The sequence below is a fragment of the Peromyscus californicus genome, unplaced genomic scaffold, assembly GCF_007827085.1.
Source record: "Peromyscus californicus insignis strain IS unplaced genomic scaffold, ASM782708v3 Scaffold_7__1_contigs__length_154581171, whole genome shotgun sequence".
In the NCBI taxonomy this organism is placed as follows: Eukaryota; Metazoa; Chordata; class Mammalia; order Rodentia; family Cricetidae; genus Peromyscus; species Peromyscus californicus.
The window spans coordinates 104,887,945-104,899,987 of NW_026294595.1; the positions used below are offsets into that span (position 1 = coordinate 104,887,945).

Consider the following 12,043-nt stretch of genomic DNA (forward strand, 5'->3'; position numbering starts at 1 on the left):
ATTCCCTAAAGGCAGGCAGTGCTAGAGAAAGCTGCTGAATGAATAAGCAGGTGACTTCAGTGAGGACAGTCATCGGTGCTGGCTCAGGTCCAAAGTGTGGATTCCAGGACTCAGGAACACTTGCCTAGCATGCACAAGGCCCTTGGCTTAATACTGAGCCCTGGAAGGGGATGGGGGACAGCAAGGAGATCCCACTGTATATTTCCCATAATCTGCACTTTAAACAGAAACCCAGAGGACAACTTACACCTTTGTCCCAATCAGGGACTCAAGACACTGGGAAAGAGCCGTGCAATACAGCTCACACCTTCCCTGGCTGGATGCAAGTAGTATCGTTGTTATGAGGCGAGCCTGCAGTTCCTACCCCTCCAGGGCCCTCATGTATAAGTGATGCCTGAAACGTGAGGCCACACTGTCCTTGGCAGAGGAACCAGAGCAGAGGAGTGTGGGGATGGATTGACGGGCTGAAAACTCGTTGTGTCCTTCCCCATCTTTCTCCCCAACAAAACCTACCTCTACTTTCAATCTCAGAGCAGCTCCAGCTGCTGTTAGGTCCCAGGAAGAGAGGCCAGTGACCATGACAGCATGAGAGCACCCCAGGCTGGAAGTATATGAAGATGTGAGCCAGTGTGAGGACCTTGATATTCTGATGACCATGAGCCGCCAGTTAAAGAGCCTGGAGGAGGAAGGTGAGTCCTCAGCTTGATCCTCAAAGGCCTACCTACCAGGTCTCTTGGCACAGTGGATATAGGGGAAACAGTCTCAGGGTCATGGGAAGGCCCTGCATTTGAGTTCAGATCCTACAAATTGAGCTGAGGAACCTCAGGTGGCTACTTAGTCTCTTCCTATTCACCAGTGGGATGAGGGTAGTTGTCACTTCCTTGCAGGGCTCATACAGGAACTGAAAATAACCTGTGCAGAGGGTCATGTAGAGCCCACATTAATGAACTTGCTGGAACTGGCCACCCATCTGTATGATCTTAAGAGCTTATTGTTTACAGCTGTGTCCCCTTAACAATTCTCACCCACTGTGTCTGTCTGTCTGTTGTACATGGGGAGATAGGAGAGAGTTCTGAACTTAAGACTTTTCCAAGGTATCAGGGAAATGTTGGACTTAGAACTTTTTGAATAAAGTAACTGGAGCCAGGTCCCAGTCTGCAGACTCCCACAGTGAAATGCGGCTGCTGCCAGGAGACTTTCCAGAGGGCAACCACCTGCCTTCTTCCTGGCCTTGGGCGCATGGTGAAGTGAGAAAGCCATCAGAGCAGCTCTCAAGCATGGAGGATGGGGATGGAGGGGGTGAGGCAGTGTGGAGGGTGATGGGCTCCTGGGTAGTGTGCCAGGCTCATGTTAGCCCTGAACTTCAGCCATCCCACATTCTCCTTCCTCTCACCACCACCCCCTCATTCCTTCTTTCCTTGCTCAATAACAAGCATGATTCTTTTCTGGGTAGCAGTTGGTTTAACTGGGAAGGAGGCATGAGGTCATGTTGTTGGTTGTTTTTATTCTTTTGGGGGGCCCACCAAGAATAAATCACACACAGAAGTTTATTTTAATTATAAATGTCTGGCCTTAGCTTGACTTGTTGCTAGCCAGCTTTTCTTAATGTTAACTTGTCCTGTCTTTTGCCTCTAGGTTTTTCCCCATTCTCTTACTTCTGTAAATCTTACTCTTACTCTGTGGCTTGCTATGTAGCTGGGTGGCTAGCCCCTGGAGTCCTCCTCCTTCTCTGACTACTTCTTCTGCTCCTCCCAGATTTCTCCTTCTATATATTCTCTCTGCCTGCCAGCCCCACCTATGTCTCTCTCCTGCCTCACTACTGGTCATTCAGTTCTTTATTAGGCCAGTCAGGTGTGTTGGATAGGCAAAGTAACACAGCTTCACAGAGTTAAACAAATGCAACATAAACAAAAGCAACACACCTTAAAATAATCTACAACGTCAAGCAGAGATGGCCTGCTGCTCAGCCTCTGTTTCAACAAGGATATTCCCAGACTAGAGACACTTTGAGCTTTGCCTTGGTAAGCTATAGACATTCATTATCCCAGGGACAAGCAGCACCTATCAGGTGGTGCAGCCAGGACCCACACCCAAAGGCCGCCCTCCCTCCAAAGGGCACCTCTCATCTCCCAACAATCTTTTTGTAGCCGGGGCTTAAGCAACTCCCCCTGGGAATGTGATTACAGCATTTCTGTGACCTGTGAGGAAGCTATCCAGCCCCCAGGGACAAGAGAAGCTGAAGAGGCCCTAGAAGCTACAAAGAGGGAGATTCTCCTCCATTGCCATGACTTCAAATTCTCATGTCAATAAACGTATCTAAACACAGAAGACTGTGCTAATGAATGCTAAAGTCCTGCACGCTATTGCCACTTCCTGGTCTCCTTGTGCTTGCAATTGCTTCCTAAGGGACGGGATTACAGCCATGTGCCACCATGCCCAGCTACTTGTGAATATTTTGAAATACTTAATTTGTATAATCGTTTATTTATGTGTTATAAGCCAATCACATAAGCTCCTCTAATCTTTTTTACTTTGAATTTTCTATACAATTATATTTTGATCGTTTTCCCCTTTCCCCAACTCCTCTCAGATACCCCCCCACCTCCCTACCCACCCAACTTGATGTTCTTTTTCTCTTTTTCAACCTCTCTCTCTCAAAAAAAAAAAACCCACAAAAATAAAAATCAAAACTAACCAGCAGCCTGGCGGTGGTGATGCACACCTTTAATCCCAGCACTCAGGAGGCAGGCACAGGCAGATCTCTGTGAGTTCGAGGCCAGCCTGCTCTACAGAGTGAGTTCCAGGACAGGCACCAAAGCTACACAGTAAAGCCCTGTCTTGAAAAACAAAAACAAAACCCTAACAAACAAAAGACCAATAAAATAGAAAATACCAAAACAAAACAAAATTAAGTAAGTCCACACACACACACACACACACACACACACACACACAAACAAAACCAACAAAACATGGAGTTCCTTTTGGCCAACTACTGGACACGTGATCTACCCTGGAGTATGGTTGATATACTCAGTGACACTCCATCAGAGAAAACTGATTTCCCCTTTCCCAGCAGATATCAATTGCAAATAGCTTCTTAGTGAGGGGTGAGACCTCATGTCTACTTCCCCTCCCAATGCTGGGACCTTGTCTGACTTAACCCCTTGCAGGTCTTATATGTGCTGCCATGGTCTCTTTGAGTTCAAATATGCATCAGTCCTGTTGTGTCTGAAAGACATTGTTTCCTTGGAGTCATCTATCCCCTCTGGATCTTACAATCTTTCTGCCTCCTCTTCCTCATAGATCCCTGAACCTTGAGAGGAAGGGTTTGATGAAGACATCCTATTTAGGACTGAGTACTCCAAAATCTCTCACTCTCTGCACATTGTCCAGTTGTGAGTCTCTGTATGGATTCACATCTACTGCAAGAAGAATCTTCTCTGATGTGGGTTAAGTGAGGCACTAATCTGTGGATGTAGCAAAGGGTCATTAGGAGTCATTTTACTGTTATGTTCTTTTAGCAGAATAATAGCATTTGGTTTTCCCTAAGTCATGACCTATCTAGCCTCAGGTTCTTGGCCACATTAGCAGTGTCGGGTATGTGTTCCACCTCATGGAGTGGGCCTTAAATCCAATTTTTAAAAGTGGCTAATTACATCCCTAAAATTTGGGCCACCATCACACCAATATATCTTGCAAGAAGGTTGCTGTTATAGGTCACAGGATTTATATCTGGGAGATAATGATGATAACCTTTCACCTCTGGCAGGTGTAAAGTACCTTACACTACCATGAACTCTATTCAGGAAGGCTGTAGCTTTCAGTCAGGCACCAGCTCCACTTCTCTGTGTTGAATGACATAAGTAAGTGTTGTCTTCAGCAATAGGACCTTACCATCAGGTTGTGGAGAGCAGCCAATAGCCTGTAATGTTTGGGGGGTTCCATGGTACTCTTTTGGCCAATGACTCAACAAGATGTAGCCCATTCCTGGCACTAAAGGTTTTACTTGGTGACATAAGATGTCTAGTTGTGGCATCATCCCCTCATTATTTGGTGATTTGATTTATCTTCCTTTGATATTGTATATATTTCAGGACGCTTCCACAGTAGTAGGTTTCCATGTGGCTTTTCTTTTTTTTTTTTTTTTTTCGGTTTTTTGAGACAGGGTTTCTCTGTGTAGCTTTGCGCCTTTCCTGGAACTCACTTGGTAGTCCAGGCTGGCCTCGAACTCACAGAGATCCGCCTGGCTCTGCCTCCCAAGTGCTGGGATTAAAGGCGTGCGCCACCACCGCCCGGCCCATGTGGCTTTTCAAATGTCCTTTAGAGTTAGTTGCCTCTTCCCCTATTGCTGTGAGATGTCTTTCTGTATGCTGTGAATATGTGTTGCTCTGATTGGTTGATAAATAAAGCTATATTGGCCTATGGCAAAGCAGCTTAGAGGCAGGCAGGAAATACAAGCAGATAGACAGGAAGAAGAAAGGCAGAAGGGAAGAGACGTGAACCAGCCACCCAAAGGGCAACATGTAATGGGACACAGGTAAAGCCACAGAACATGTGGCAATACATAGAGTAATAGTTACGGGTTAATTTAAGATATAAGAGCTAGCTAGCAAGAGGCCTGCCATAGAGTATACAGTTTGTAAAGAATATAAGCCTCTATGTGTTTACTTGGGTCTGAGTGACTGCAGGATCGGGTGGGATGCAGGAAAACTTCTGACTACACCCTATTTCCTCCTTTACCCTGCCTTTCCATCCCGATCCCTATTTAATCTTCCTATTCTCGTTTCCTCTCTCTCTCCATAACACTGCGCTTCAATTCCCCTTCCTTGAGAGATCCTCTCCTCCCCTCTGGTCCTAACCTCTGTGGTTATTCAAATTGTAGCACATGTATTGAAAGTTTAAACGCTAGCATCCACACATAAGAGAAAACATACAGTATTTATCTTTTGAGGTCTGGGTTACCTCATTCAGGGTGATTTTTTTTTTTCTGGCTCAATCCATTTACCTGTAAGTTTCACAATTTCATTTTTCTTCCTTGATAGTGAGATGTATTACTTGGGTACAGCAGAAAGATGGATTCTGTTTTCTAATCCAATCTATTAATCTATGTCTTTTTATTGGAGAATTGAGACCATTAATGTTGAAAGTTTATTTTATTTTTGTTTGTTTGTTTGTTTGCTTGTTTGTTTTTGAGACAGGGTTACCTGTGTAACAGCATTGGCTGTCCTGGAACTCAATTGTAAACCAGGTAAGCCTTGAACTCACAGAGATCCTCCTGCCTCTGCCTCCTGAGTGCCAGAATCAAAGGCATGTGCCACCATACTTGGCTAATGTGGAAAGTTATTAATGAGCCATGTTTATTGATTCCTGTTATTTTGTTCTTGTGATGTGGGCATTTCCTCCCTCATTTTATTTACTATTCTTAGATTAATCATTCCCTGTGTCCTTGGATGTAGTTAATTTCTTCCAACTGAAGTTTTGTTCTAGCTTCTTCTGTAGAGCTGGATTGGTAGAAATTGCTTAAATTTGGTTTTATCATGGAATGTTTTTCTTTCTCCATCTACTGTGATGGAAAGTTTAGCTGCATATAGAATATGGGGTGGCATGTGTGGTCTCTTGGAGTCTGTAGATCATCTGTCCAAGTCCTTCTGGCTTTTAGTGTTTATTGAGAAGCTGGGTGTTATTCTAATTGGGTCTTTCTTTATATATTACTTGGTCTTTTTTTCCTTTTCAGCTTTTAATATTCTTTGTCCTGTACGTTCAGTGTTTTGATTATTATGTGTTGTGGAAATTTCTTTTCTGGTGCCATCTATTTGGTTTTATTTATGCTTCTTGTATCTTGATAAGCATATCTTCCTTTATATTAAGGAATTTTTTTTTCTATTTCTGTTAAAAGATATTTTCTGTGCCTTTGACCTGGGTTTCTTCTCCTTCCTCTATTCCTATTATTCATAGATTTGGTGTTTTCATAGTGTCCCAAATTTCGTGGATGTTTTGTGCCTGAATTTTTTTTAGGTTTTACATTTTATTTGCCCAAGATGTCAATTTCTTCTACCTTGTCTTCAACACCTGAAATTCTCTCTTCCATGTCTTGTAATCTGTTGGTGAGGCTCTCCTCTGAGGGTTTTGCTTAATATTCTAAATTTTTCATTTTCAGTTTTATTTTAGTTTAGGTTTTCTTTAGTGATTGTATTTCTTTGTTAAATTCTACTTCCATAACTTAAAATGTTTTCTTACTTCATTCAACTGCATTTTTACAATTTCATAAGGCATTTATTTATTCATATCTTCTTTGAGGTCTTGAAGTTATTCAAATTGCTATTTTGAGTCCTTGTCTTGTACTTCAGCTAAATTGCTCTTCTCAGGACTTATTGCAATAGGATTGCTGGCTTCCAGAGGAGGCATATTGTCTTGGCTGTTTGTGTTTGGTTTTGCACTGGGATCTAGACATCTGGAGTTTTGATGTTTGAAGTTTTATTGGTATGGATATCTGTTGTCATCTTCGTTGGGTAGGTTCTTGTTTTTTGGGTTTGTTTTTTTTTTTGTTTTGTTTTTTTAAGACAGGGTTTCTCTGTGTAGCTTTGTGCCTTTCCTGGATCTCGCTCTGTAGACCAAGCTGGCCTTGAACTCACAGAGAGGAGGTGTGACTTTGTTGGAGTAGGTATGGCCTTGTTGGAAGAAGTATGTCCCTGTGGGGGTGGGCTTTGATGTCTCATATGTGCCAAATCATGCCTAGTGCTTCAGTCCATTTCCTGTTGCCTTCTGATCAAGATGTAGCCAGCACCATGTCTGCCTGTACATTGCCATGCTCCCCGCCATGATGCTAATGGGCTGAACCTCTGAAACTGTAAGCAAGCCCTCCCAATTAAATGTTTTCTTTATGAGTTGCCGTGGCCATGGTGTCTCTTCACAGCAATGGAAACCCTAACTAAGACAGAGGCCATTCTCATTCAAACCACCACAGCATTGGAAGTCTGCACATGAATCTACTTTAAAGCAAAGAACCACAAATACAGGAGGAAGAAAGGCACCTATATGGATCTATAACCAAGGTTTAGGTAAGATCAGGGGGAAGGCAGCAAGTTGGATGAGGACAACAACCCTCTCAAACTAGAAGTTTCCCAAATAGGTCTTTGGGGTTGTGGGGTGTACAGGTTTGTGGTTGAGATTTCTATAGCAAGACAGGTTAACAAGAGACAAGTGTACAAATCCATTTAAGCTTTATGAGACACAAGAGCTTCAGAAATGAAGACCAAAAACTCTAGGGAGAATTGCACTTTCATTAACTATGTTCGAGAACACTAGAGCATGAGCTAATGTTGGTCAGACATGAGGAAGTCTGTGTTCAGCTTCTTGGCTTCTCTTCTCCTAATGTGATAGGACTGGACACCTCTCTATCAGTGTGGGTCTCCAGGGATACAAGGGAAGGCCAGAGAGTGACTATCTGTGGTTTCTCAATTTTCTTAGCACAAAGCATTCGGTATACCAAGATGCTATATTTGAGGGCATCATATTCTGAGCTCAACAGAGCTAGTAGGCTCTAGGAAGCACGTTGGATATTTGTTACCCAACCCCTACAAGGGAGTGATGCTTTCTTAGGCTGAGTCCTGTGGAGCCACCACTGTCCATTTTCTGCTTTTGCAGGTGACAAGTCAGCAAGGAGACCCTCCAGGAAACAAACTTCCACAGCTGCAGGTCCCCAAGACAGGCACCATGCCCAGTCTAGCCGGAAGGAGCCTGCTAAGGGTAGCCCCAGGCCAGGGTCTTCCCGGAGGAGGCAGATGGAACACGGAAGCTTTCACAAGGGGCTTCGGGGACAAAAACCATGCAAAGTGGAGAGGCCTTCCCAGGGGAGAAAGAAGGACCGGAGGACTTCCCTCAAGAAGCAGAGAACACCTCCAAAGAAGGAAAGGGAGACTCTGGGGAAGGAGACAGGCAAGCAGCTGAGGAAATCCAGGTGTGTTGTAACTGTGATTAGCTACCCTCTTCCCAGCCCTGGGATGGGGTGGTTTTCACTTTGGGGAGAAGTAGCTACTTGCTCTTGCTCCTACTTTCCCAGACCATCACATGTAGAACAGCCCCAATACACTGTTTATTATAGCAGCTCATATTGCAAGTGAAGCTCTGGGTGTGGAGAGGTGGCCCAGACAGAGTAGAGATAAGATCTCAAGGTTCCTGACTTTCAGCTGGTGACTCACTGTCACTCCAGCTGAAAATAATGAATGGCATTGGATTTGGAAGTTCTACAGGGATCATGCACACATGATCCTTCATGCGCACATAGGTGTGTAAGTACCCTTCTCTCTTCTAGAAATATGACAGTCTAGAACTTGAAGAGCTCTGCCAGCTCTGAGCCTATGGGCATTGGGATGACTGACTTGGAATCCTTTGTTCCACTAGTATATGGGGCAGTAGACAGGCAGCTAATGGAATCTACAGGTCAGGTTTCTACAGGTGGCTTTTGGTGGCTTCTCTTTGGCACTCATTAGACACAGTCTATGATTTACTTGCTTCTAGGGATATTTGAAGAATCCCTTATGATGATGAATGGGGAGGCTTTTGAAGCAGGTGTGAGAATTAGGGTAATGGCAAACACCTGATGTTCCTTCTGGGTTCCAGCATGCTTTCTTTGCTCATACTGTTGACAGAGTCAGTTAGGACCAGAGCCTGGACCCTGACATACTCAATAAGAGAAAAGAAGAGAAAGGAGGTGTAAATGTAACTGACTGTATTATTAAATAAGAATCACAGAACCAATGCAAAGAAGAAAGCCAAGAGATCAGAGCTAAGAGCCTTACCCGCCTGCTGCAGCTAGCCTCTTCAGCCAAGAGACCTCTCCGAAAGAGACCTACTTTCTGTCTGTTTGTCTTTATATAGACTTTCTGTTCTGCCTTCTCATTGGTTGTAAACCCAACCACATGACTGCCTCGTCACTGCCTGTCTGTACAGACCTCCAGACACACATTGGAGCATGTGTCTCCAATGCTGGCTGTATCCTTGAACACACAGAGATCTACCTAGCTCTGCCTACGAAGTGCTGGGATTAAAGGCATGAGCCACGAACGCCCAGCTCTGCTATGGCTTGCTATTAGCTCTGACCCCCGGGCAACTTTATTTATTAACATACAATTAAAATCACATTTCAGGACGAATAAAATACCACCATAAGGAGGTTTACTAAATGTTGCCGGGCGGTGGTGGCGCACGCCTTTAATCCCAGCACTCGGGAGGCAGAGCCAGGCGGATCTCTGTGAGTTCAAGGCCAGCCTGGGCTACCACGTGAGTTCCAGGAAAGGCGCAAAGCTACACAGAGAAACCCTGTCTCGAAAAACCAAAAAAAAAAAAAAAATGTAACCACTTTGGGAAGAGGAACAAAGAGGTCCAGTAGCCACCACCCCTCCCACCCCAAGTCTATCTTGAGGCCCTGACATGAAGTTTAGGTTTAAATAAAGAGCAGGGGTGTGTATAACTAGGCAGTCCTGTTCAAGACATGGTCCAGCCCATCGTCGGTTCATGTCCAATCTCTCTGCAAAGTGGTCTGACATGCTGTGAGAACTGTGTGAAATCTCTTCCTGTTCTTCCTCTGGCTGGCACCAGGATTCAGCCTTTTGCTTCTCCCAGCATGAGATTCCTTGGAAATTCTAATTCCTGGGTCCATTGTTGCAATAATCTCAGAACACACGGGAGAGGCACAAGTGTTTCTTTGGAATATCTTCATTCCCGGCTGGAGAGGTGGCTTAGTGGTTAAGAGCACGTACTGCTTGCTCTTCCAGAGGACCCAAGTTCAGTTCCCAGCACCTATGTTAGGCAGTTCATAAATGCCTCTAATTCCAGCTCCAGGGACCCAATGTTCTCTTCTGGCCTCCTCAGCATTGTACTCAGACGCACATACCACATACTGACAACACATTTGTTTGTATTGGGAGGTTGTACTCCTGCACAGTATTAACAGGCCTTGGCTCCCAAGTGCTGGGATTATAATCACATGCCACCATGCCTCGATTTTTCTTTTGGTTGTTTGTTGTTGTACCCCGGATTGAACCCAGGTCCTTTTGCATTCAAAGCACATGCCCTGCCATTAAGCTATACCTCCAGCTAGCTTGAGTGCATTGTTGATTGCCCTTGGGTATTTTAAATTTTAGAAGGAACACGTACCCTAAATGACATATGCAATATAAGGCGTTACAGACAAGAACTCAAGGGTGCCGTTTTTAGCTGACTGTCATGACAGGGATGAAAAGACTCAGCCCTGCTTCCCCAGATGCTGATTGTCTAGTAGGAAAGATGAGACTCAATTAAGACAAGGCAGAAAGCAACGTGCACACAAGACAAGATTTGATAGTGTTGTACTGCTGGGGCCCTGGGGCATCACATTTCTGCTACAGAGCAGGTGAGCATTTCAGTAAGTATCTGAAGGACAGGTGGAATTTAAACAAACAATGGCAACTCCCTCCCATGAGGGAAAACATCATATTTAAACAAACAATGACAACTCCCTCCAATGAGGGAAAACATCATTCAAAGACTCAAAGACAGCTATCACTGGGAATGTGTAAGGTATGACCAAAAGTGCCTATGGCTGGGTTTTCTGCATCCAAGGTTATGCTAGATTTCTCTATTTCCAAGAGTTAAGAAACTAAAACTCACAGAGATTTCTGTAAACTGGTCCCTAAAACCTGAAGGTAGCAGTAATCCAGATTAATCTCTTTATGAGCCTTGTTAAGGTTTTCCAGACATAATGTCTTAGTTCATATTCTACGGCTGTGAAGAGACACCATGACCAAGGAAACTCTTACAAAAGAAAACATTTAATTGGGAGCTTGCTTACAGCTTCAGAGGGTTAGTCTGTGATCATTATGGTGGGAAGCAGACAGACATGACTCTATGACAGTAGCTGAGAGCTTTACATCCTGATCCAGACAGCAGAAAGAGAGAGAGGCAATGGGCCTGGCTTGAACTTTTGAAACGTCAAAGCCCACCCCCAGTGACACACCTCCTCCAACAAGGCTACACCTCCTACTCCTTCTCAAATAGTTCTACTAACTGGGGACCAAGAACATATGAGCCTATGGAGGCTGTTCTCATTCAACCAGCACACATGACCCTTCTCTAGACTCTCTTTCCACCTCCCCCATCAGCTACCGCGTCACTTTATCCCCAAGGATACACAAAGCACACACAGGAATTTGGATCCTGAAGCAGTTGAGCAGGCAGTATTACCAGGGCACAGGGAGGGGCATAGCACGGGGGTTCTTGACAGAAATTCTCTGTAGTTGTGTTAGCCAGACAATAACCACTAGGCATTGAGCACTTGAAATGTGGCCAGGGAGACCGAAGAAATAAGTTTCCAACTTGATTTAATGTGGCATAGTTTAAATTTGACATTAATGCAACCGAGTTAGTGAATTTATTTAACTTGGACAGACAGAGTTTTGAAACTGACCTGAACTGACTTTGGAATCAAAGTATTTTGTTAATGATATAAACATCAAAGAAAAATAACCTTATATCACTTGATTTGGAAGAAACTTTTTAAAGCATGTCTAAAACAATTTGTGTATGCATATCGACTTTTTCAACTATAATTTTACAAGCTACAAGTAGAAAATATTTATGATGGAAATTTGATGTCTGAATTGGCACGCACTGTAAATGAAGAGTAGATATCAGGTTGTGAAGACAGTACCAAAAGACTATTAATAGAGTATTTTGGCTAAGCAGTGGTCATGCACACCTTTAAACCCAGCATTTGGGAGACAGAGGTAGATGGACCTCTGTGAGTTCAAGGCCAGTCTGGTCTACAGAGCGAGTTCCAGGACAGCTGGGGCTACCCACAGAGAAACCCTGTCTCCAAAAACCAAACAAACAAACAAACAGAAAAACTATAGAGAGTATTTTGATGATTTTTACATTGATCATGTTAAAACTATAATTTGATTGAATGAATGAAATAAATTATTAATTTTATCCATTTTATGTCACCATTTAAAAATAGGGCTCTTAAAAAACTTTAAGTTAAAATTTCCTAATTTTGTGAGTA

General features: G+C 43.7%; 1 protein-coding gene across 1 annotated transcript in view; it reads left to right on the forward strand.

Moving 5' to 3' along the window:
* Nucleotides 1-655: 655 nt before the first annotated feature.
* Tmc2 (transmembrane channel like 2) overlaps nt 656-12,043 on the forward strand; it is a 72,169-nt gene continuing 60,781 nt past the window's right edge. Inside the window, exons 1-2 of the mRNA XM_052725972.1 lie at nt 656-689; nt 7,648-7,960. Coding sequence (XP_052581932.1) covers nt 656-689; nt 7,648-7,960 — 347 coding nt within the window. The remainder of the gene's footprint in view (nt 690-7,647; nt 7,961-12,043) is intronic.